The sequence below is a fragment of the Aphelocoma coerulescens genome, chromosome 7 (assembly GCF_041296385.1).
Source record: "Aphelocoma coerulescens isolate FSJ_1873_10779 chromosome 7, UR_Acoe_1.0, whole genome shotgun sequence".
Classification (NCBI taxonomy): domain Eukaryota; kingdom Metazoa; phylum Chordata; class Aves; order Passeriformes; family Corvidae; genus Aphelocoma; species Aphelocoma coerulescens.
This window is the reverse complement of record NC_091021.1, coordinates 38,427,839-38,453,500: the sequence shown is the minus strand read 5'-3', so window position 1 is coordinate 38,453,500 and position 25,662 is coordinate 38,427,839. Positions and strand designations below refer to the sequence as shown.

At 48.2% G+C, this 25,662-nt stretch overlaps 2 protein-coding genes and 1 long non-coding RNA gene across 5 annotated transcripts; 2 read left to right on the top strand and 1 right to left on the bottom strand.

Moving 5' to 3' along the window:
- Positions 1–742: 742 nt before the first annotated feature.
- On the top strand, positions 743–10,290 carry NMI (N-myc and STAT interactor). 3 transcript variants are annotated; one of them, XM_069021328.1, is made up of 11 exons: positions 743–1,063; positions 1,179–1,288; positions 2,163–2,213; positions 3,529–3,606; positions 3,886–4,032; positions 5,048–5,155; positions 5,627–5,795; positions 6,264–6,370; positions 6,478–6,670; positions 7,280–7,386; positions 8,588–10,290. In XM_069021328.1, exons 3-11 carry the CDS (start codon positions 2,169–2,171, stop codon positions 8,807–8,809), a joined length of 1,176 nt encoding a protein of 391 aa, XP_068877429.1. In that variant the 5' UTR covers positions 743–1,063; positions 1,179–1,288; positions 2,163–2,168; the 3' UTR covers positions 8,810–10,290. The 3 variants fall into 3 exon arrangements, with proteins under 3 accessions (XP_068877429.1, XP_068877430.1, XP_068877431.1); XM_069021329.1 differs by having other exon boundaries at positions 1,179–1,302; XM_069021330.1 differs by having other exon boundaries at positions 744–1,063; positions 5,048–5,146.
- An 892-nt stretch (positions 10,291–11,182) lies between these two features.
- Positions 11,183–16,267, top strand: RBM43 (RNA binding motif protein 43). Its single transcript, XM_069021327.1, has 4 exons — positions 11,183–11,257; positions 13,060–13,258; positions 13,711–13,805; positions 13,885–16,267. The coding sequence occupies exons 1-4, from the start codon at positions 11,255–11,257 to the stop codon at positions 14,602–14,604; spliced, it is 1,017 nt and encodes a 338-aa protein (XP_068877428.1). The 5' UTR covers positions 11,183–11,254; the 3' UTR covers positions 14,605–16,267.
- Positions 16,268–16,356: 89 nt separating this feature from the next.
- Positions 16,357–21,017, bottom strand: LOC138113242 (uncharacterized). The gene is made up of 3 exons (XR_011152061.1): positions 19,675–21,017; positions 18,373–19,338; positions 16,357–18,256 (listed from the first exon to the last, which is right to left on the bottom strand). It is a non-coding gene; the product is annotated as an uncharacterized lncRNA (long non-coding RNA).
- Positions 21,018–25,662: the final 4,645 nt, after the last annotated feature.

Sequence of the window (25,662 nt, the reverse complement as noted above, 5' to 3'; positions counted from 1 at the left end):
TGGGTTGGAAGGGACTCAAAGATCCCGTTCCACCCCCTGCCATGCCCAGGGACACCTCCCACTGTCCCAGGCTGCTCCAAGCCCCAATGTCCAGCCTGGCCTTGGGCACTGCCAGGGATCCAGGGGCAGCCACAGCTGCTCTGGGCACCCTGTGCCAGGGCCTGCCCACCCTTCCAGCCAGGAATTCCTTCCCAATATCCCATCCATCCCTGCCCTCTGGCAGTGGGAAGCCATTCCCTGTGTCCTGTCCCTCCAGGCCTTGTCCACAGCGCATTTCCAGCCTTTTACTCTCTCTTGGATGAGAACCCAGTGCTTTCTCTTCCTCAAAATGATCACCACTGAAACCAAAGTGGGTTTATTTTTTCCTGACACCTCTTTAGAGGTCACATTTCGGTGACAAGCTGACACTCGGTTCTCCAGAATTCTTCTATACGTTTATTTCTTGGAATGCGGCATCTCCACCCGCAAGGGCTCTTTCTATCCGGGATGCTTTTTGCCACAGAAGGAAACCATACTCAAATACAAACACATAATTCCAGGGAATTACAAACAAATAAATACACAAACAAATTCGGCAGAGTCCGCTTGAGGACGCCAAGTTTGTGTCACTGGATTTCCCAGACGAGCCCAGCCGGGACGGGCGGGCAGCGGCTCCGCCGTGAGGCGACGGCCGCCCTCACGCCGGCCCTGAGGGCGCTGCTCCAGCGCCTTCTCCCACCCCACCGCTCCCCGCCTCTTCCTGGGATTTCAGCGTTTCCTCCACACTGGTGCCCGTGAGCCTCATCAAGGCTTAGCTAAGGGGTGGCAGCGCCGGCGCCTGCTCCCTCACGGCGCACGAACGCAGCGAGAGGCACCCGCCTGCCACGGCGGATCCCCCCGTGGGTCCCCGGGCGTGTGAGGGGGCCGGCGGGGCTGCGGCCCCTCCTCCGCAGCCGGGAAAGCGAAAGCGGAAGGCGAGCCCGGGAGCGCTCTGGAGGTGTCTGAGGAGCCGCCGGGAGCTGCGGGAGCCCCGGGCCGTGTCCCCAGCCTGTGGCCGGCCGTGTCCGTCGGTCCCGCCCGGGAGGTGAGCGGTGAGGGACCCCCTCGGGTCCCCCGCGCCGGAGGAGGCGCGGATAAACCAAGGGAAGCTATTGATCATTTATGCTTTCACTTTCATTTCTTTTTTTTTTTTCTTCCAGGAAACTGTACAGAAGTCTCAGAGTTTTGGCTGCTTGATCCAAACCAAAAAGGGATTCCGGGATCCGTAAGCTCGGTTTCAAGACTCTGAGTGAGTCGGGTCAGAACCAAGGTGAGGTGTCCCAGGTGAGAGGGTCAGAACTGCCCGGATGGGTCGGGAATTTGGGCTGCTCCTGCTGGGATCTCGTGGTCAGAGAGTGTCTGACCTGTTCCTTCTTATCTGCCTCCGTAAAATGCTGTGGCAGCAGATTCCAGATTTTAAGTTATTTGCTGTGTAAAAGTGTTTTCATTTTTGTTAAACAGGTTTCATAGAATCCCTGAATGGTTTGGGTTGGAAGGGAGCTTAAAGCCCATCCAGTGCCACCCCTGCCATGGCAGGGACACCTCCCACTGTCCCAGGCTGCTCCCAGCCCCAATGTCCAGCCTGACCTTGGGCACTTCCAGGGATCCAGGGGCAGCCACAGCTTCTCTGGGCACCCTGTGCCAGGGCCTGCCCACCCTCACAGGGAAGGATTTCTCCCCAGGATCCCATCCAGCCCTGCCCTCTGCCAGTGGGAAGCCATTCCCTGTGTCCTGTCCCTCCATGCCTTGTCCCCAGTCCCTCTGCAGCTCTCCTGGAGCCCCTTTAGGCCCTGGAAGGGGCTCTGAGGTCCCCTTTTCTCCAGGCTCTCCAGCACAGAACATACAGGCTGTTCCCATGTGTGTAACAGCACAAAAGTAGCATAAAGGTAAATACAGAACTATCAGAACAGCAAAGTTGAGTTGTGCACTGCAGAATTCCTCACATCTGTCTCCAGCTTTTATTTCCTAGTAAGGAAGGAGGCTTCAGATATCCAATATCTATCACTTTTGCCTATAAAATAGTGCATTTATGTTTAAAAATTCTTGCAGTTCAGCACAGCTTCTGGTATTCCTGATACTGGGTTACATAAAAAACTCCCCAAACAATACACACAATTGTCTTTTTTTTTTTCCTGTTTCCTCAGGTTTCAATGGATTTTAACAGCCCCCCATCATCTCTACAAGACAATGGTTTTGTAAGTATTTCCTGATGTGCTGCCTGGCAGTAAAATCTGCATTTGACAGTTGTACCTCGGAATGAAGATTTGTGCCAGCACTGCTTCTGCTTGTCTCACCTTCTTCCACCCTTTAATACTTGGGACATTCCTGTTTCCATAGGGAGAATCCCATTCCCAAGACTCTGCATTAGAGATCCTCCTAGAACTTCCTGTCCTGCCTCTCTTGCTCATCTGTCTTTGTGGAGCTTTTTTAGGGGAATTTCTCTTTTCCTGGGATTCAGCTCCAGCAGTGCACAAATGGTTTGGATGGGACTTTCCCATTTCTTATGTTTTCCTGGATATTTTTTCCCTTTTTTTCAGGTTGGACACTGTTGTGTGAGAACATTTTTTTAGTAAAAAGCAGGCATCCTTTTTCTTCCAGCTGTTGGCACGTGCATCCTTCTGCTTTCCTGCACTCAATCCCTGGAGTGAAGGAATATTTTTCCCATTTTAACTAAGACACAGATGGGTATTTCCCTGTTGCTTAATTTGAAACTGGAAGAAATACTTTATATTTTATTATTTTTAGGGAATACCCAGCCACTACCAAGGGAATTGACAAGATTATCTAATTCAGACCTTTTCCATGGATTATCTCATTCAGACCTTTTCCATGCCTAAGTTTCATGGTTCCCATTCAAGCTTTATGTAATCTTGAGTAAAAGGGAGGGAATGTTTCAGTGTCTTTGGATTTTTTCTTTTATTTTATTTTCTGCAGAATATTGCAGTCATAGAAACAAAACAACAGGGATTTTTGTGTCTCCTTGGGCTTTGTCCAGTTGTAGTTTCCCTGCCCTTGTGAAGTTTTGCCCTGAATTTCAACTCTGAAATGGTTCTTTTATCACCTTCCTTGATATTACCTTTTATTATCCAATCTCCCCCAGCTTGGAAGCTCAAAATCCCATTTTCACTTTCTTTTTTTTTTTTATTGACACCTTGTCCTGGAGGAACTGCTGAGAAAGCACAGAGCTAAACATTTGTGGGTTTGAGGGGCTTAGTTCTGAGTGGAAGAACATGGGCACAACTTGATTTATTAATTGGCTAAGTATTAGCCTGTGGATTTTAGCAGTTGGATAATTAGCAAACATTAATGGCTGGTCAGTAATTCACATTTTTGTGGATTTTTGTCCTGTCCAGCCATTAAAATAATTCAATGATTTCACCTAAGCGAATGATTTTTAAATTTTTTTTTCTAACTTTTTAATTTTTAAAAAACTTTTTTTGGAATTGTTTGGGCTGTCTCAGTTGTTGCCCAAGAGAGGAGAAAACCAATGTGTTCCTCTTCTGTCTGCAGAGTATGGTATTCACTTATGGACTTGGGACATCCAAGGAAGAGATGGAAAGACTCAAGGAAGAGCCGGAGATGCGGAAGGCAAGTTCTGTAAAGCACATGGAACCACGGAGACTTGCTGAGAGATAAGGATTAGTCCATCCTTCTAAAAGCAGATCAACTCCCCCACATTCATAACACTTGTTCTCTGTTCTTCTCTTTGTGCTTGTGTTGCTCTCAGTGGGAACCACTCTTGTAAGTTTAATATTTACCCAAAGTGTTAAAAACCAATAAATATAAAGGGCTTACTCGAGGTTTTGTTTGTTCCCGTAGAAATACATTTTTGAAAAAATTTAAAGTCTGTTTCTTTTTGCAATCCAGGAAAGAGTTGAAGAGGCTGAAAAGGTAGAAGTTGACCTTCTTGTCTCCAAAGCAAGTGGTGATAGGGAGCATGCTAGAGCAGAGAAGAAGCTGACAGAGCTGAAGGAGCAAGAGGAGCAGCGTAAGGACATCATTACCATCTTTGAGGTATGGAGAAGGCTGGTGGTGTTTGGGAGCTTGGGAAGGAGGAGTGGATTAGGAACAAGGGAGGAATATTTCCAGTTTCACTGGCTTCACCAGTGTGCAGACTGTACTGGTAGAATGTTCCACACTTTGTTTTCTGCACTTCAGTGTTTCACAGGCAGGCAAAGAAACAGTGCAATAAACCAAGTCTGTTTGGGGATGAAACCTGACAAAATCAGACTTCCCCTTCCAAGATTCTCCCCTACAGATGAGCTCAGGTCTGTGTGATGTGGATAAAGCTCAGTGGGTTGATTCCACTGCTTTGCCAACTCCCTGTTCTGTGAGAGGTCACAGCACCCAAGGGATCAGCGTTTCTTAAGTGCCACTGAGCTGGGCAAGAGCCAGGGCCTGTTTGAAGAGGGTTTTTCCTTCTAGAAGTGCTTGGTTCCAGAGCCCATTGGTTCATTCCCTCAGTATTCCATGTGCAGTAACAGGAGAAGGTTCCACGGGCTGCCAAGGAGGTGCTTTCAGTGAGGTTTGGTAAATCACTGATGAGAAATTATGGCTTAAGCTATTAAAATATAATTAACAGCTTAAATACACTCAGGCTGGGGAGAGATTTTCTGAAAGATGATTTTGGTTCTTCAATCGTAAATGTTTGGATTTTATACCCAGGAAAGGTCATTATCAAATCAGGCTTTTGCCTTTGGCTGATGGGAACTGGTCTAAGAGGCTCCAGTGGTTGATGACTTCAAAGGAGCCACCTTCTAATTGTGGCTGGCTGGAGCTGACAGCATCTGCTCTGTTTCCTTCTCATTCTGTCACATTCCCTGTCCAGGAAATCCTGGATTTAGTTACAGGGGCTTTGTGTCCCAGCAGGATCCATTGTTGTGGAGGAGTTCCAGAGCACACAGGAGGAAGGAGAAGAACATGAAGAGGGAAGAGCAGCAGCATGGCAGAAACTGCCCAGATTTTGCTGAAATACATTTCTGTCCTTATTTAAGTGTTTAATTTTGCCTTTAATGTTTTTGCCCTGTAGCGGGAACTCTTTCTGTTAAACCAAGAAAACACTGAGCTGAAGGAAGAGATTGAAAAGCTCAAGGAAGACCTGGAAGAATACAGTTCCCAGGATAATCTGGTAAAGGAGGTGAAATATTTGGAAATTAGTCTTTTAGGAGGGCAGATTTTTATTTTCAGAGAATGTTTTGGGTTTGAAGTGACCTTAAATCCCATCTCATTCCAACCCCAGGGACACCTTCCGCTATCCCAATTGTCCAGCCTGGCCTTGGACACTTCCAGGGATGGGGCAGCCACAGCTTCTCTGGGCAGCCTGGGCTTCTCCACTGAATTTGTCCCTCCTAGACTGTTGGGGCCACTTGTTCAGCATTTGAACCTCTGCTCATTTCAATATAAAACAAACCTGAAAGTTTCAGTTTCTTATTTTCCCTGGCAAGACAATTTGAAGCAGGCTGAGGATATGGAAATAAATACAAGAGGTACTGAAAGCATGAGAGGAATGAAGAGAAGCAGAAATTTATTAAATGGTAGACACTGGAATAAAAAATATTCATAGCATTGGTAATTTTCAAGATTTCTTTTTCCTATGTCAATTCTAAAGCTTGAGATTAAAAAGAAGGTGGCAGAAATGAAACTGAAGTTCACTCACCTGGAAGACATGAAGGATGATTGGGCAGATATGGACACTCACTGTGTTTTTGGGGCAACTACAAAAATCCCCTTCAGACTCAATCAGAACCAGGCTCTGCTGACTTTTGAAGATGAAGAGGGTAGGATGTATATTTTAATGATAAAATTAATGTCTGATGTATTTTACTGGTAGTAGTGTGGTTTTCACTCAAGGGTATTTTGAAAGGAATGGGAAAAATCTTGTGTTAATGTTTTATACAATAAGAGCATCTTTTGACAGCATAGAAGTTTTACTATTCCCACTCAAAATCTATTTCAATATATATTATTCATAATATATTTGTTATAGTTATTATTTTGTTAATATTTATTGTTCATTATTATTATTATAGATACTAAGATATTTTGCCTGTTACTATATTTTGCCTATAACCACTGAGATTTTATGGAACTAGACATGCCTGAAGACATGGATGCTTGGGATCTGGTGGCCTAATTATTATTTATTTCTCCTTTACTGATGCAAAAGGAGATTTTTGTAAGAGACTGGGGAATAGTTTTGGGTTTACAATGATTAAACAAAGCTTTTCATATCTGATTTCCCTCAGTTGCCCAGAGACTGACAAAGATGAGCAAGCACTCTGTGAACCTGGACAACAGAACAGCAAATGTGGCAGTGAGGCCTTTTGAACTTGAAATGGGATTCCAGTTTGAGGTAAACACCTAAAATATAAAAACACGGGTTCTTAAAAAGCTTTAGCTTCTTTTTTTTTTTTTTTGGTATTTTCAGTCACAAAGTGCACAAAAATTTGGTATTTTTAGCTCCACGTCACTGTCTCTGGAAAGAAGATCAATGTTTCAAAAATACCTGAGCTTCCCATTCCTAAAGACTGGATGAGAGACAAACTTGAGCTGAATTTCTACAAAACTGAGCAAGGAGGAGGAGGAGAAATAGAAAATGTGACCTACAACAAGGAGTCCGGGACAGCTGTCATCACATTCCTCAAACCTGGAGGTAGAGTCTGGAATATTTTCTTATCCAAATTCAGGCCAAATTGTCCATCCTGGGTTCCATTCTGGGGTAACCACTGAGTGTTGCAAACTCTTCCCACGGGGAGTTCATGGATCCCTCAGCAGCTTTTCATTACATCCCTTTTTGAGCAAACATAACCTGCTCACAGTTCATGAGCTTTATTTCTTTCAGAACTTTTTCAAAAAACTTGTTTTTTTTTTTCCTTTGCATTGCCAGACACTCGGATTGGAAAAAGAAAATCAGGAAAATGTGTTTGATTTCAGCTCCTGTTGCACGACAATGAAGTTAGACAGGCATTCCTGTTGCCCAGCTGGCTGGAATTCCATGATCAGTGGAGCCACATCCACTTAGAGCAGCTGCTTTCGATTTATTTCAGAAGCTTTTGTGGGCATTTAATGAATTTGCTCTTTTTTTTGGGAGTGCCACAGAAATTTTTTGCAGAATGCACATGAAGAATCTACAAGTGTGCCATCCTACGTTAGCTTCTACATCCAGAAAGATGAGTCTGGTCTTTGAAATGTTCATCAAATACTGTTTAAATTGTATAAAATAATTAACTCTTTTTTTTTTTCCCCTCATTCTCCATTGCAGCAAGCAACAACTTTTTGGGATGTACTAAATACCCTTTCTATGCAGAGGGAAGGTGCTTCAAGCTTTCTGTCTCCCCAAATTTTGATTTTCACTTCAGAAATTTTCAGGTAAAAGAATCTACTCCAGGCTGATAGGACACAGATAAGGGGGAAATAGGAGAATGGGCAGACTTTTCAGTCCTGAGCCCTGCAGAGGCTTTTGTGTGAACAGCAAGTGTGAGTGTGAAATAGGCTGATGAGCTCATGTGTTGCAGTGTGAAAGCTGTAATTTATTTTCCAAGGGTGTGCTTGTCTTTCCTTGATGGAATTATCTCAGCACTCCCCACATGCCTGTGTTGGACAGGAGGGAGCTGTTGGGGAAGGAGGTTGAGCACAGGGTTCTCCAAGTCACAAAGCTCTGTCAGGCTGATCCCTAAGCAGGATCCCAGAGACCCTGCAAACGAAACATTTGCTCATTCATGCATTGATTTCATTCCTTCGTTCAGCCCAAATACTGACTCTGTCACACAGAGCTTGCTCATCATATTCTGCCTCCAGTTGTCTGCTGCTTTATGAACAGCTGGTAATCGAGTCAGTACTGTGTATATAATCGGGCCTTTGTAATTAAGGCATGGGCTGGAGTGTGTGCAGGACACCCAGCAGGAACCCCTGCAGGCGTGGGGTGGGTCCTGGCAGGGATTTTTATGGAGTGGTGCTGTCTGGAGCCATGGGAGATCCCCACATTCAGTGTGTGGGTGCATTAAGGAGTGCAGGACGCACCAGTTAAGGAGTCCAGATGCACTGGGCTCACAGTCATGGAATCACATGAGCTGGGAGGGATTTACAGGATCACTGATCCAGCTCCTGGCCCTGCACAGACACCCTGACAATCCCACCCCGTGCATCCCTGGCAGTGTTGTCCCAACGCTCCTGGAGCTCTGGCAGCCTCAGGGCCGTGCCCATTCCCTGGGGAGCCTGGGCAGTGCCCAGCACCCTCTGGGGAAAGAAGAACCTTTCCCCGAAATCCAACCTAAATCTGCCGTGGGACAGCTTCAGATGCTCTTCCTCTGCTCCCAGAAGGCAGAGATTGGAGCTGTCCCTTGGGATGAGTCTCCCCTCACTCTCCTCTAACAAACCAAGTGCCCTCAGCTGCTCCTCCATGGCCCCTCCAGACCTTTCATAGGAGTGCTATTTCCAGTGAAATTTCCACTGTCTAAAGCCTTAACCTTATCAAAGACCCCAGCCATACCTGAGCAAGGAACTCCCATCTCTCTCAGTTCCTTTGAATGCACAGCTGCTGTATAATCCAAGTGTGCTCTTTCCTCCACAGCCGTACTGTGGAGTTTCCAAGAAGACCATTCTGCTGAAAGGAATCCCAGAGGTGGAAGAGGATGAAGAAAGTGTGCAGGACATGATTGAAATCCACTTCCAAAAGCCGAGTAACGGAGGGGGGGAGATAGAGAAAATCAAATACATCTCCAAAGGAGCAGCCTATGTTTGTTTTGAGGAGGATACTGGGAATGCCACCGTGGAAATCACAGGGAACTCGTGAAGTTCTGAGGTTTTGTTCCTCAGAGGCACAGCAATTTATGTAGAATTGTGCTCTAACGTTCTGAAATTGATACTGTACAGGAGGAATTCCTGCCTTTGATTTGTCTCATGGCACTGACTTTGCACAGAAATTCAGCAAAACTCCCCGCTTGTGTTCCAAGTTAAAGGCACAGACAAAGCCTTCAGCAGCCCTTGAAACATCATCTAAGATTTTCTGCAACTTTGTGTATTTTATATCTTGCAGATTTTTAAATACTCCAGAGTGGGATGAGTGTATTATTTCTTACATTTTGGATACAAAAGCCACATCTAATCCCAAGCCAAAGCCTCCTCACAGTCCTGCTTTGTTGAAGTGCCAGAGCTTCAGAAGGTGGCTCTGACACAGCTCCAGTCCTGCTGAGGTTGCTGAGTGCCACCAAACTCAAATACCTGAAAGAATCCTGTAATTTCATAAACCCCACATTATCAAATCAGTGATAGAAGTAAAAGAGAAAATGGGAGATGCAAACCCAAGAAATTGCACTTAAGAGATGCCTTGGCATTTGCTGCCTTTAGCTGTTGAGCTTCTCCCTGTTCATAGCCTGCTTTATTGTTTGGTTTTAATATTTGTTTCTGCAATTAAATTTTTCCTCATTTTTGTTCATGATTTTGGTTATTTTAAACTATTGTAGTCAAGGACTGAGCTGGTGCTGTATCTGGTTTTGTAACAATGCTGGGGGAGCAGCCCTGAGGGATCTGGTGATCCCCAGGCTGCTGCTGGGAGGGCTTGGAGAGAGTTACTTTCCAAGGAGGAATGTTTTTGCTTTTCTGCTGTCATCCTTGGAAAATAAATCCTTCCCTGACTTTGCACTTTTGCCACCCTTGGGGGCTGAAATGGTTTGGCTCCAACAATCTCAACTCCAAACTAACACGAGCCTGACACTGAAAATAATTCATTTTCAGGGTATTTGACATCTTGATACGAAGAAAAAGGACAGTGCACTGAGCAGAGCATTGCACTAATAGCTCAGGGTTTATTTTTCCAGACAGACTGGTAACTGGCAATGGATAAAAGTTGAATATGGAAAATTAAAATGCTGCAAACATTACAGTTTATTTGGAATTTGCTGCTGAGTGAGATCTGTGTGACTGTAGCACCTCTCACTGTTTAGGGCGTGCAAAGGCGTGGATTGATTACCTGACCATTGTGAAATAATAATAATTAATTCAAACAAAGTAATACTGAAGAATTTATGGACATTGTGCACTTTTGCACTCTCAAAAACTTGGTAAGACCAGACAGCCTAAAAAGAAAGGGGGGGAAAACCTGAGAAAGGTAAAAAATGTCATGAACTTCAACTGTACCTCACTGGTAAATATTGAGAAGTAAATCCTTAAAAAGGAAAAAGCTTAAAATTCTCATAAAGTGTCACAGTGTATGGGAGCAGTGAGAAGCTGCAGGTTTTAAAGCACAGAAAATAAATCAGATTTTTACATTTTAAAGATGATGTCTGTAGGTGTCTTGCTTTCATCCCTGATGAATTATGGCTTGTGACAATTACCCTGTTAAATTTTAAAGCAGCAGTGGTGCTTTAAAGGCTGGAGACTGGTTTTAATGATGAAAAATAAGAATACAGTGTCGCTGATGCTTCTGTAAGTGTCAATATCTTTTTTCCTCCCCACTGGGCTGACTTTCTCTCGGGCTGGGAGGGTTTTATACCCACGTTACACATTACATGGACATTTCCCAGCTGCAGCTTTCACCCGAACATCGGTGTTGAATCAAACCTGGGGCTGTTTGGGGCCACGGGAGCTGTGCAAGCGCAGCCTCTGGGGTGCCATGGGCGTGCTCTGCCATGTGTGTCCCCGTCCATGTGGGATATTGGGAAGGAACTCCTGGCTGGGAGGGAGGTGAAGCCCTGGCACAGGGTGCCCAGAGAAGCTGTGGCTGCTCCTGGATCCCTGGAAGTGTTCCCTGTTCCCTGCGTGTCCCTCTCCGTGTATGTCCCTATCCCTGCGTGTCCCTCTCCATGTAACTCCCTCTCCATGCACGTCCCTATCCCTGCGTGTCCCTGTCCATGTAACTCCCTCTCCATGTACGTCCCTTCCCTGCATGTTCCGTGTTCCTGCCCGCGTTCCCGTGTCCGTTCCCGGCCGCCGCAGTTCCCGGCGGGAAGGGCGGGCCCGTGTCCCTGCAGGGCTGGAGGCGCCGGGAGGGGCGGTCCCGCCGCTTCCCCCGCGCTTTCACTTTCGTTTCCCCGCCGCTCCCGCCCGTTCTCGGCCCGTCCCGGTGGGATCCCCGGTGGGATCCCCGTCCCAGCGGGAGCCCCGTCGCAGCGGGAGCCCCGTCCCAGCCGGATCCCTGTCCCAGCGGGATCCCGTCCCAGCCGGATCCCTGTCCCAGCGGTATCCCCGTCCCAGCGGGATCCCCGTCCCAGCGGGATCCCGTCCCGTTGGAGCGGCGGCCATGGCAAGTGCCGGGGCGCGGGGGGAGCGGGGCCCGCGCACCGCGAGGGACAGGGCCGGGAGGAGCTGGGGGGGAAAGCGCCGGGAAAAGGTGGGCAGGGAGCTGGAGAGGGACTTGGGACAAGGGCTGGAGGAACAGGACACAGCGAATGGCTTCCCACTGCCAGAGAGCCGTGTTAGATGGGATACTGGGAAGGAATTCCTGCCTGGGAGGGTGGGGAGGCCCTGGAATGGAATTCCCCGAGAAGCTGTGGCTGTGCCATCCCTGGCAGTGTCCAGGGCCAGGTTGGAGCAGCCTGGGATTGCGGAAGGTGTCCCTGCCCGTGGCAGGGGTGGCACTGGTTGGGCTTTAAGATCCCTCCCAAGCCAAACCAGTGCGGGATTTGCCGGGAAGCCCCAGCGGGCCCCGTTGTCAGCGGTGACGGGCACACAGAGCCGCTGCCCCGTCCGTCCGTCCGTGCCGCCCGTCCCCGCGGCCCCGCCCGCGGCGCCCATCGCTGCCGGGGAACAGCTGCTCGGCACAGACGCGTCTCGGGAGTGATTCAGCACAAACTGTGTGTTTGTGGGTTTTTTTTTTTTCCCCCTAACCTCACTAGCAGGCCCGAGTGTTGCTCCCAAACACCAGCTGGGAAGGTGTGAGGGCTGTCTGGCAGCTGAGCGCTCCGGCTGTGCCAGGCGTGAGAAAATCCCGCCTGCATCTTGGAAGCGCCCTGTTTGTATTCCCTCCGTGCTGCCTCATTAGAGCGGGGACTTGCTCTCACACGAGCTTCGCCACCAGGATAATTGGCTAGTGTAATTAATTAAAGCTCCTGGCTCTCGAAATTTGATGGGGGATAAAAGGAGGTTGCAGACCCTCGCTGGGTTTGTCTCCAGAGCCGTGGTGGTCCCCAGGATTTTGGACAGACATCACTCCCTCAGCAGCACATTCTGCTTTGGAACTGGAGCTGGGATCGTGCTTTAGGCAGCCTAGGCCCAGAAAAACAACTTCAGAGAAGTTTAAAGAATTCAGATGGAGTGACTGACCTCAGGCACAGTCCCATGAACGCTGCCATGCAGACAAACAAATTTATCTCCTTTCTTCCAAAAAGTCAATGAGCTGTTACTAAATTTAGTCAATGTTCCACAATTTGCAGTGATTTTGCTGTGGTATTCCCAGTGAAATGTTACTGTTCATGTCCGTGTAATAAGAATGGAAGGAAAATCTGCTCTTCCTAACAAGACATGGATGCAAATCCTATTTGGGATGGGGTTTCTGACTGCTGCTGGGGCTTTGGCTCTGATGGAAATCATGTGTGTGGTTGGTTGTTTCATGCACTGCGAGTCTGCGCTGGCTGGGATTATGTTCTCCCAATTTAACAAGGTTATCCATGTAATAAATGGAGAGAGCTGAGTCAGAGCACAGCCTGAGATCCTGGCTCTCCTGGGTTTAACAAGGAATCTGCCCCTTCCACTCTGCACGGAGTCCTTGCTGAGCACCACACGCAGTTACAATTTTTCATTCTCTTCTAAATTATCAGTGGGACGCTGGACCTTCCAGTTGGGAAACTTAAATTCAGTGCTCATTTTTACTGCTTTAAGAAGATACTGAGAGGGCGTAAATGGCATTTAAAGCCATTTTTTTTAGTACACAGTAATGTAGGTGCCCGAGGCAGCTTGGCATGCACTGAGATCTGATTCAGCAGGATTAATTAACTCCTGAATGCACATTGCAAAGGGAATGGGAGTCTCTCCAGGGATGGGAATTTGGGAGATCCCTGCGGGGGTCTCCAGGACTCCCTGCATTTACCATGTGCCATCTCTGCGCAGGCCACGGGCCAAGCTGCCAGATCCACGAGGACAATTGTCATTGCTGGTGTCCCAGCTGGCCTCCTGCAGGATGATGTCATGGCTGACATCCTCACCATCCACTTCCAAATGTCGAGGAATAACGGCGGGGATGTGGAAGAGGTCACGTATCCCACACGGAACAAAGGAGTTGCCTACGTAACTTTTGAAGATCAAGAAGGTATTTAAAGTAATGTATTAAAGCACAGCCATCCCCCAAAGAATGAGCCCTAGAATGTTGATCCCAAGCCAAATGATTTTAAATTGGGATTTTAGAAAACTGGGAGACTGAAGCCTGTCTGGTAATCAGGCCGAGGTTCAGGGTTTTATTCCTGCTCGTTGCAGTAATGGCTCACTCGTCATGCAAAGCATTATGTTTGTTTTGCAGGAATAAATTTATACCATGAATAACGTATTCTTTTTGTAGCCAGGCTTTGGGGAATTAATCTCTGCCCATTAATGTGCCGAGGAGACAGGCTCCTGTCTCTCCGAGCAATTTGGAGCAATACATAAAATATTAGCTGAGAGTATTGAGCGGCCTGGCCTGCCTGTGGGTTTGGTTGCATGAAGGGTTCCAGCGGGCTGGAGGTGACTGTTTCACTGCTCAACAAGTGAATCTGGGTTTGTTTTCAGTTGTGGAGAGTGTTCTGGAGAAGGATCAGCATCTCCTGCAGGACAAGAGGCTGCCCAGGCACTACCCCCTGACAGTGACCCGCTACTGCGAGAACGTGAGCTCCTCCCTAATTCATCTAATTTTGCTTATTGCCTAATTAACCACTCCTTAACTTCTCCAATTCAAAATTCCAGGCCTTCCTCTCTGTCACATCCATCCTCAGCATGGCTGTTTTCAGAGATCACTTTGTTTTAGAAGATCTGGTGGAAGAAATGAAAAAGCAGAGCCCGGCTTTGAGCTTTGGGCCTTTGCAGCCCAATGGGCAAATTGCTGTGCAAGGGCCCTTCCCAGCACTCCGAGTGCTGAGAGAATTCCTCCTGTTAAAGGCAGAATCCCTCTCAGAGGAGGACAAAAGAGAGGGGAAATCCCATCAGAGACTGAGGAGGAAGGTGCAGGAGCACAGAGGTGCCACAGAGACGAGGAGCTCTGCTCGGGATGCACACAGGGAGAAACAAGTGGTGGTTCTGGACACGGATATCTATCACTACATGAGGCACTTCCTTCCCAAGACATTCCAGGCAAATGATGTTGTCATTTCTGGTGTCACTGATGGTGACATCACCACAGTGTGCATTGAGAGTGCTGGGAGGAAGGCTGGCGCTGCACATGGGTTAAGGGTCAAGAAAACAATTGAAAACCACTCCCTAGAACTCCAGGAGATTTTACGTAAGGAAAGGCTCTGCTTCAAGGAGCACAGCAGAGGGGAGAAGCTGAGGTACAAACGGCTCTGTGAAAGACTAAAACCCCGTTACCCCAAAGTTCTGATCATTCCTTATGACACCCACATTGATGTTGTGGGAACTTCTGCAGATATTTTCAAGTTTACAGAGCAAGTGAGGAGTCACTCCAGGTAGGACAGAGTGTTCCTGTGGTTTGTGTTCTCCATTTCTCACCTGGACTGTGCCTGTGGCACTGCAGCTCTCCCACTCTGTCACTGGGATGTCACCTTGTCCCTCTCACAGGTTGGGAACTCTGCACAGGAGGATGACCAAGCCTGGCCCCCCAAACACCAAATTAAGGTCAGAACAAGAAACCAATGATCTCTGCACTTAGGGAGCAAAGAATTTAAACCTCTTCTGTCCAGAAACAGCCACATTTTCCTTTTGATCCCTCAGTGCACTCTCATCCCACCTTGCTCATCACCACCATGATGAGAAAAGAGATTTTTTTTTTTTTTTCCAGCTGGGTGGGCCACCCTTGTAGGAAACACTGCAGGGAAGTTCTGTGTGAAGTTATGTGAGGAGGGGACCACAGCAGGCAGGAACGGGGACCTTTGCTGTGGCCTTTATCTGCACAGGGATCTTCTCACCCTGGAGGTGCACAGAGGAGAGCAGAGCTGTGACACTTGGCACAACAAACTGCACATGAAATGGACAGGCTTGGGAAAGCCCCGAGGAGATGGCACTGGAAGTTCTTCTCTGTAGGAAACAGGCACGTTTGTTTACATAGGAACAATAATGGTTTTTTTTTTTCCAGCTGTAAAGGCTTCTGCAGCATCTCTTGACAGCACGTTATTTAGACATGAAAGTACATCCAGAGGTTTGATAGGAAAATTTGGGGGCATTCAGACTTTGCAATCAGATTCTGTTCATGCAAATCCATTTCTGTATCCATTACAAGGGCACAAAGGGGTTTTTTTAAAACCGATTTAGAAAATAGCTTTTATTTTGTGGTATCAGTGTGTTTAGGATAATTTGTCAAAACACAGAGCACCGACTTTTGTCTGATGTGGAGGGAAAGTTTTAGGGGTTTGTGCCATTGAAGAAAGGAGTTGTACAAAACATTTGTGCTGTTCCAACCAAATCCCAGGTTTTTGGTTGGAAGCCCAAACCTGAAGCCCAAGAAATGCTGGAGGCATTTTCTTGTCACCACTGATTATCCATTGCAATTAGGCCAATGAAAGATGTTAAAGCAGTGCATGAAAAACGACTGTCAAAGCACCAAGCTGATGAGCTTAAGTGCTTTGCTGAACCAGGAGGAGAGGAGTAATATTTAAAGATTTCATCCTTTCCAAGCTCCCCTGTGCACTGCAGGCTCTCCAAGGGGGTCAGGGATGGGGGGGAGGGGGGAGATGGATGCTCTGGAAAACTCCCCCTGGAGCTGTTTGGGGTCATCCCCACAGAACTCAAGCAGAGATGGGAAGATTTTCAACCTTGTCTAAGAGAAAATCCTCTATGAGGGATAATCCTTTAATGAAATTAGTGCTGTTTTCCGGTGTCCACGTTGAGCTGCTCATCTTTTTTCCAAAGAGCCTCATTTTTTTTTTTCTGATTCAGAGCTTTGGTATTTCCTATTTGCTGGACTGGCAAACCAGTGGCACTGGTGTTTGTGTGAACCCTGACTGGTTGCTGCTGGCTGAGGCTGGGTTTTGAGGCAATTTTGGCAGCAGCACGGTTGGCAGCAGCACTTCAGGTGTCCTTCAGGTCTGGTTTGCTGCCAAACAACTCCTTCTTACCCAACGATTTGCAGTCACAACCTTGAAATCACAGCTGAATAAAATGTTCTCGTTGAGTCCTGGCTCAGCTGTAACAGCTCCTCTTCGCATTCCCTCTGCAGCCCCTCTGCCCCCACGTCCTTGGCACCCCTTCAGCATTATCCCATTGTTCCCGGGGCTCTCCCATCTGCCGCTCTCATTCCCAGGATGTCGCTTCTGGAGACAAAAAGAGCTTTGCCTCGGCTGTTTTGTTTGTGGAGTGCCTCGTAAAGAGGCATCTGGGGGGTGTGGGTGGGGAAAGAGGAGCTATTGTGCTCCGGGGCTGCTTTTCCAGGTTGGATTTGGCTGGGAACGCCGCACCTTTGGCACCTGGGAGGGATCCAGGGCAGGGAGGCGGAGAGGGGTCGAGGTTTCTGTGGCAGGAACAAAGCTGTGACCCAGCACAGCCCAGTGTGTGCTGGGAAAACACAAACAGAATAACGTCACCAAGTGAAGCACATATTCCTTCCCTCGGCGTGCAGATTCCATGGAAAACAATGGATATTTTGCTAAAACGCCTCCGATTTGGTCATTGCCATGAAATCTCCAACAAACACAACCAAACAAATCCGTGTTAGGGCTGCTCAGAGATTTGCCAGCTCTCTCCTTCTCACAGTTATTTTTATGGCAAGCTAAGCACTGCTGTCCCTATGAAATTCCACTTGAAAAACATTTGTGGATGTTGGATAATATCCGGGGAAACAGTTGTTATTCCTGATCTGCTGATTTCACTCAGGACTCTCAGGTTTGCACCTTAATTTGAATAAAGAACCTGCTCAGGAGACCTCAACAAAATATTTGTGCCCTCACTCGCTGCCCTTCCCCAGAAGGGGATAAATAAGAGTTGTAAAAATACAAAGCCTGATTTTGATTTGAGGCACAACTCCTACTGAAAAAGCCTAAAAAATGTAATTAAAAAGGGGCAGAAATAACAGAATGTGAGCCCAGTTCGCTACAGTCAGTGGGGAAAACACCTTAAAACCACAAGGATTTGAAGGATATCCCTCAGCAGGAAAATATTACTGAATCTGGAGGCCCAGGCAATCTCCTGGTTGTCCGGAGGGGCTGGGGGAGGTGATGCAGCAGGAATGATTGACTGGAATCCTTCAGCATCCCTGACACAAAGGGCTGCTGCTGCAGCGAGGGAGGACAAAGCCTCCCCTCTTCCCCATTGTACCTGTGCCTCTCGTTTTGCAGTGGGAAGGATGGATGCCATTCCTGCAGGAAGAGCTTTCTTCCTCATGGAAAACCCTCCTTCCCGCAGGTTTCTTGTCCCCAAACCTGCCCCTGCCACTTTTGAGCTGCACTGGAACTTGCAAGTGCACAAACTACAAAAGATCTGTCACATCTCCTGAAAAAATTGCAATCCCAGAGTGATATTCTGAAGGAATATTCTGCTTTTGAGAACCACGTGTTTTATGTAAAAATACCCCCAGAAAGACGTGTAAAAAAAACCAAACAGCGTTAGTAACAATTAACTCATTATCTGAGACAACTTTCACACCTACATCTTTGTCAGGCCACGCTGGAGACTCAGAAGCATCAAACCCAGATGAAAATGGGAATATTTACCAGCTCAGGATGGTCGGTGAGTCCCTGCAGCCATCCAGGGATGGATCCCACCCAGAGAGAGGAGATGGATTTAGCAGGGATCTCCCTTGGCTCCTGGAACAAACCCTTGTTCCTGTTTTGGAGCACGTCTTGTGCAAGAGAGAAGCAGCTGTGACCCTGCCCAGGGAGGGCTGGAAGTGCTTTCTCCACTGCACAACCCTTCCAAGGTGGATTCTCCCTCATATCCAGGGTGGCTGGGGTTCCAGGATTCATGGTTTCCATCCAGTTTAATTCCAAATAACTCCTTTGGGCTCCTTCCCTTCAACTGCTGCAGTTACCAGTAAAAAGACCTTTTCCATCCCTCTCTTTTAAATTAGGAGCACAGAAAACCCACGTGTGGATACTTCACCACCTTCACCTAAATTAGAGGGTGGGAGTCTTCCCTGATTTCTGCAGCAGCTGCCTGAAGATAACCAGACAACCTGGCCAAGGGAATAAAAAATAATCATTAATTTTAATTATGATCTAAAACAAACCCAAAAAATCGAGTAAGACTGCACAGCTCAGAACTGACAGCACCTGGTCTGCTTGTGCTTACTTTTTCCTTAGTTTGGAGAGTTGTAGAACATCTGCTGGAAAACAAATCCCTCTTTCTACTTTCCTAGCACAGCTTTCCTCTGTCTCCTGACGCCCATTAATGACCTTTGAAGAAATCTCCTAAAAGGAACTCACTCAAAGAAAAACCTCATCCCTAAAGGCAGCAGCCAGCAGCGCTGGGGTGTTGCATTAAAAGCACTTTCCAGGTGGATTTTCCCTGTCCTTTCTGCTCCTGCCTTTGGCATTGGAGCACTGGGGATCAGCACCTGCCCCCCACAATACCAAAAGGAAAAAAAAAAAAAAGGGGATAAAAAATACTGGAAAAACAAAGTTCTGTTGTGTTTGTACAGCTGGAATAGTTTCATACTCCTGAAATTGCTGCCACGGTGGGGAAGGAATGCCGGGGCTGCTGAGTGTGGGATGGACAAATAAATAGCAGCGCTGGATCGGGATCGGGCAGGAAAAGGGGGGATTTCTCCACGGCCGAGAGTCACAGCTCATCCCCGATGGAGCAGGCTGCGGGTGCTCCTGTTCCCTGTGGCGCTCTGGGAGCAGCGGGACGAGCCCTGCAAGCCCAGAGGTGCGGAGCTGGTCCCTTTGGGGTCAGCTCTTGGCTCTCCTCTGCCGCTGCTCGGGCGGGACACGGGGACACGAGCAGGTGCCACCAGCCGGACTCTGTCCCGGCCGCCTGCTCCTGCCGTAAGCACGGGAACACAAGAGGGAGCCAGATGCCTTGGAGCCGGAATTCCAAGGTCTGCGCCGGGGTCCTGCCCCGGTGCGGGAGGAGGAGATGCCGGGATCGGGTCCTGCTCTGTCCCCGAGCTGCGGGAAGCTGAGCTCAGCTCCCGTTTCCCTGCAGGAGATGTTGGGAGCGGCTCCTTCCCATCTTTCCTTGCCCAGGATGCTCTCCCAGCCCCTTCTTTCAAGGTTCGCCAGAAACGGGATTTCACGCTGAAATCGTGGCTGTCTGAGATGACCAGAAGGCTGTAATTAACCCCTTGTTAAACATCGTGTAATTAAACCTTGCTGTAATGAATCCCGTGTTTAATCCCATTATTTACCCCGCGGAGCCAGCTGAGCTCAGCCAGGCTCCACTCGGGGCAGGTCACCCCGATGCCCAGGTGTGAGGAGTGACCACGCCGTGACCACCGTGCTCAGAGAGGAGGGAATTTCCAGTTGGAAAAACATGGAATGAGATGATCTTTAAGGCCCTTCCCAACCCAAACCACGCTGCTCTCTGGGGGTGATACCCCCTTTACCTCCCATCCCTCAGAGGTGAGACCCTGCTGTGATCCCGGCTTACCTGTGCTCCTGATCTCCTCCTGATCTCTCCAAGGACACAGATTTTGGAGGATTTTGGAGGAGAGACCCCTTCAACTCCCGGCCACCACTGCACTGAGGAATTCAACCCTTCCTGCACACACAGATAACCCTTCCCTTCTCCTCCAGGCTGCAGTCAGTGAGCAGCACTGGCACCACAGGTTTGATTGTCAGTTTAGGCACCCTTAAGTAAAAATTTAAAAATCTTCTCTTCCATTTTGACGTGCATTTTGACAACTTTTTCCTGGCGTTGCACCAAAAGCCACTTCTCTCCTTAATGCTACAAATAAATGTGCTCTGCCTGGCCTGCACTGGGGACTTGCTTTGATCAACTCATCACTTTCACCAGCACCTGGGTGCTTTTATTTCTTAGCAAAGAGGGTTTGTGTGGATGCAGCCAGTCCCGAACGAGTGGGAAGTTTTAATGCCCACGGTAAACCCCCCTGAGAGGCTTTTCCCTGCTCTGTCGATGAACGTCTCCCCCAGGAGCGAAGGGCTTTGGCATTTCCCTCAGCAGCACTTGGCGCTTCCCAAACTTTCTGAACAACGCATGGAGAGGCTCGAGCGTCTGCTGTGCCAGCCCAAATCAGAGAAGGGAGGATTTTGCAGGCTCGTTAATGCCTGGCAGTGACAGGCCTGGAGGGGCTGTGATGGGATTTCCATAGAGGGGAGTGCTGGGATTTACAGAAGTTCCTGCAGGGGAGGGGGCTCGTTTGGATGCAAAAAAAGGCAGGAAGAGGAAGCACAATCTTACTGAGATACGGCTTAACCTGTGCTTCCAAAAGCACTCTTAAAAACGCGGCTGTAAGTGGTTTTTGTAGCAGCTGCAGGATTTTCCCCACACGTGGAGCTGTTGGAGCTGTTGGAGCTCAGCCCCATCAGCCACCCCGAGATCAAACCGGGGTAAATCAGCTGCGAAGGAGAGAGCTGGAGATGGAAAGATGAGGAAAAGCCACAAATCAGCAGCATTTAAACCCTCCTGAAGTCAGACCAGAATAAATAACTGCCTTTATTTTGTTGTTGGCAGCGCTGTCCCCAAAGTGCCACCCACCTCCCTCCGTCCCTGTCCCCAGTCTGCTCTGCTCCTCGGCACCCCGGAGTCATCCTCTCCTGGAGCTGCCGAGGAATTGGAGGCAGCTGTTGGCTCGCTCCCCCTCTTCCCAGCCCGTTTTGCATTCCTGGGAAGCGCACGCAGCGCCCGGGGCTGTGCTTGGCTCTCCCGGCACTGATGCTGCAGGAACGGGGCCAGTTTTCACACCCCCTCCCCGCCCTGGGCTGCGGCTGTTTGGGTACCAGACATGAACTCGGTGTGCAATGTCAACAGCCTCAGAGGTATGTAAAGTCTTGCTGATTTGGGGCTTGTTAAATTTTGAGGGTTTTAAAATTTTTAATATTTTTTTTTTTTTGTGTGTTAAGTTCTCAGTTTTTTAATGTGAGTAACCTTGAAGAGCTTCCAGACTTGCAGTGCTGCCATGGGAATCATAGATTGAATGCCTAATCAAATGAGAGAGCCTCGAGGATTATATTTATCTTTGAATGAGAAGAAATTTGGGTTAGGAGGGACCTTAAAGCCCATTTTGTTCCAACCCCTGCCGTGGGCAGGGACACCTCCCACTATCCCCGATTGCTCCAAGTCCTGCTCAACCTGACCTTGTCTTATCTTACCAGAATTTCCTAAGCCGTTTTTCTAAACTAATTATATTTAATTGAGGATATCCAGCCTCCCCTGGAGGATAATCGATCCTCCTTTGGAACAGGTGATTTGTTTTCTTGGACTCTGCTTTACTGGGAATGCCAAGGAGGGGCTGGCAGTGCCTTTCCTGGCGCTGTTTGTGACGTGTCACTGAGCGAGGGAGGAGAGGCTGCAAAACTGCCCTGGTGCTTCCCCATTCCCTGCAGTGTTTCCTGGGATCACGGACTGGATAAAGTGCTCACTTCAAACAAAAAAAAAACAATTTTCCCTGGACTTGGACAGGACACAATCCAGAGGATCCCTGGGACAGGTACCCCAGGATGTCTGACTGTGGCTGAGATTCCCAAACATTTCAGGCACCCTGGGATCTGACCCAGCTCTTCCAGCCCTCCTGGCCTGTTTTCCTCAGGGATTTGTGCTGCCTGCTGGGACCCTCATGGCTAAAAATGAGTGTGAGAGGCCTCAAAAGCGAGCTCAGCCCCTCCACTCCCGAGCTCTTACCTGGATCAGCCCTTCCCAAGGCTCATCCATCACCACCCCACACCCAGCGGGGAACAAACCCTGGCATCACAGCACTGAGGAGTTCAGCTCCGTGTTTTCCCCCATTACAATTTGTAAACACTTCGCTGTCTAATTCCAGGTGGGAATTAAAGCAGCTCCCCCACCCCCCAGGCCAGGGCTGCCTGGAGAGGCTGACAATTTCCTGGAAAATCCAGCTGTTCCCACTAATGAGCCTCGAGATTCCCGTGCTCGGTTGTAGCTGCAGCTCTGGCAGGGGAGGCCTCGAGCCCCTTTGATAATTCCTGGTGGTTTTTAGAGGGTTTTGTTCCTCCTGCTGTCCTTATTCCACTTGCAAAGGCCTGCTCCTCACGCTGGGAAGTTTTCCCTTTGAAGTATTCCCTGTGGGAAATATTTTAAGAATACCCATTAAAATACTGTTTAAAAAACGCTATAAAAATTTTTTTTTAAAAAAATTCCTTGTTGCTGGTTCCATCAGGTGAGGGTGACACACGGAATGGGCTCTGACAGGAGAAGGCAAATTGGGGAAAATTACCCCAAACATCGAGGGGGAAAGCACAAATTCTAAATTTCTGGGGAAAACCCACATTTTTATATCAATCCATTCAATAAAAGGTACTTTTTATTTAGGGTGGGATTGAACTTTTGCGGCTCTGGTGCAGTTTGAGGAATGGTTTCACTCCCTTCACGTGGCACGTTCAGATTTTCACAAATCACTTTGCAAATCACTGGCGTTGCTTAGTGGGAAGCTGGGCAAAATCAAGCAGAATTGTCAAATATTGCTGCTGAGTGGCTCTTGCAGATCCTTCAGCACTGAATAAACAAAACTGAGTTGTCGTTTATCTTCATGGTTGCACTGGTGAGCAGAAGTAATCCAGCCCCTGGGCTGTGCAAGCCTGGTTTGCAGGAATCTCTGAAATTCCTGGTGATCCATCGAGGGCTTGTGGTCTGTCCTGAATTTGTGCCTGAATTTGTGCTTTATGTGAGCAGGAAAAACATGAAAAATAAATATGGACAGGGCAAATGAGGAGCAAAATTCCCAACTCCACGTGGGTGCTGAGGTCAGTCCCAGCTTCCCATCACCTCCAAGGGATCTCCTCCCCTTTTGGGATGCGTGGGGTTGGGTGGATGCTGAGGACAACACTGGGAGCTCCTTGGGGATGTATCAAACACAGGGAAAATGGGAAAATGGATTGGAAAAAGCAGCTTCCCTCAGGATTGTGGCAGTCCAGGCTCTGCTGCCACAGAATTGGAGTTGTTTAGGTTGGAAAAGACCTTTAGGATCATCAAATCCAACCATGAACTGCTGAGGCCACCACTAACCCTGTCCTGAAATGCCAGGAAATCCCTCCCGTGGGATGCAACCCCAGGAGGTGCCCAAAAAATTAATGTATTTTATATTTTATGTCCATGAATGTATATATTTCTGTATTTAATCGATTTCTGTGGTATATATTATATAAATAACTGTATTTAAATATATTTTATATATTTATACAGAATATGCTGTGTTTATCTATTTGTGTTATTATACATGAAAATTTAATGATCTTATCATGGAACTATAAATATATTATTGATATTAACTTCTCTTCACATGGGCAGCACTCTAAAGCTGAGCTCCACACCACTCACCCCTCCCAGGAACCACCTGGACGTGCTCCATAAATTCACAAATTTCCATAGGCCGAAAAGGCAGGATTGTCCTGGGCGAGGCTCAGCCACAGCTGGATAAATCCCTCCTGTTTTTTGGGAAAGGCTGGCAGGGAAAACTTGCTGGGTTTTGTGTTGAAAACGAGATTTTTCAGGATTTCTACAGAGCCTTCAGTCCCCAGGGCCGTCACTCTGCACCCTGACAGAGCCTGAGTGAAAGGCACCGCGTCAGCACCAATTATTGCCTCTGACATCCTCAATATTGAGACACCTCTGGAGCCTGAAATCATTCCCACAAACGTGTTTGTGGCACCTCAGCCTTGGGAAATTTTCCAGAGATCATCTTCGGTTTGGACTCCTGGAATAATGGGATTTGGTTTTCCAGGGATGCCAGGGGTTTGCTGCAGCCTCGTGCTGGGAAGTTTGGACTTCACCTTAATTCCATCCTATTCCTCTGGAGTTATTTCCCATGATAGTCCAGAAAATTAACATGGAATTTGGGCTCCTGGAATAATGGGATTTGGTTTTCCTTGGATGCCAAGGGTCTGCTGCAGCCTCGTGCTGGGAAGCTGTGTTTCCACCTGGATTTTATCCTATTCCTCTGGAATTATTTCCCATGATGGTCCAGCACTTCAACATGGAATTCGAGGCAATGCCTCAATTGTTTGGAAAAGCGAGCATTATGTAAAATGAGCACAAATGTTCTGTGTTTTCAGAACTGTCAAAGTATTGGAATTTCTTTGTTGTTTTATGGATTGAGGAGTGGAGGCAGAGAGGGCAAACGCTTGCCCGGGGCTGCACATTTGGTGGGAGAATAAAACCCAACAATAGCACAGTAAGGTCAGGCCAGGGAAATATGAACACTCGGTCAGCCTCGGGAATTTGGGAAGTGCAGGACACCAGACCCCACACCGTGTTTGGGTTCCTAAAGTCCCCGTGTTGAGCTCTCTGCCTCTCTGGGATGTATTCAAAACACACCGAAAATCCAGTATATTCCCAGCTGGAAAGATGAAAACCCCTGGCAGTTAAACCAACGGAAAATTGTGGCAATATCCACTGTGGGAATCTCATGTGGAATTACAGTGTTGGTGAGGTTGGAAAATCCCTCTGGGATCGAGTCCAACCATTCCCAGCAGTGCCAAGGCCGCCACTGCCCCTTGTCCCCAAGGGCCACATCCGCACGGCTTGGAAATCCCTCCAGGAATAGAAATTTTCTATAATATCCAACATCAACCTTCTCTGGCACAACTTTTGAGACCTTAGGATATCTCTAAGATTCCTCCTTGTCGGGCTGGGAGTTCCGGGAAATCCAGTGGGATCCTCGGTGAGGGTGACCACATGCCGTTTTTCCCCATCCCAGCAAGCGCTGATCCATGGGTGATCCCACATTCCTGGCGTTCTGCTGGCTGTGCTCCAGCAGAGAGGCACCACAGGCTGTCTTTAGATCACGGCTGCTTTGTTTTTGTTGCTCTGGGAGGTTCATTTCCAGAGGGGTTTGCAAGAATTCCTTTCCGTTTCCCTCCGGTGCTCACCTGTAAGGCAGAGCCGGAGGTGTGGCAGCGCTGCCTCACTTCACACCCTCCCCAAACCCATTAATGCCCACCTGGAGCTCGTTAAGGTGTTAATGGATCACGGGATGCTCAGCCCTGCCCGGAGCTGGGAAAACCGGGAGAGCTCCGAGGAGCTCCACAAGCCGCGGGTGCTGTGATCCCAGAAAAGCTGGGAGCACCTGAGGGGTCTGGACACCTGTAACCCCACAGAGGAGCTGGCACAGGCAGCTTTGCCCGCACAAAAACCACACCCAGGCGTGCCAGGGCAGAGCCACGAGCCCTCCGTGTCACCCCATGGCCTTCAACGCGGCCGGAATTCCCAAATCCCGGGGAAGAACCGCGGAGTGTGGATGGCGGAGCATCCTGCCGGTGCACGAAACCATGGCAACAACTCCTTTAAGCGTTTCTGGGCTGGTTAATTTGGCCTAAACACTTCACAGGAGGGTTTTTTCCCCCTCCAGCTATTTTTATATTTTCATTTTGCTGTGGATTTTAATAGGCTGGGCCGAGATCTTTGTCCCTGCCCGCAGTTGCAGCGTTATGAGGCACTCTCAGG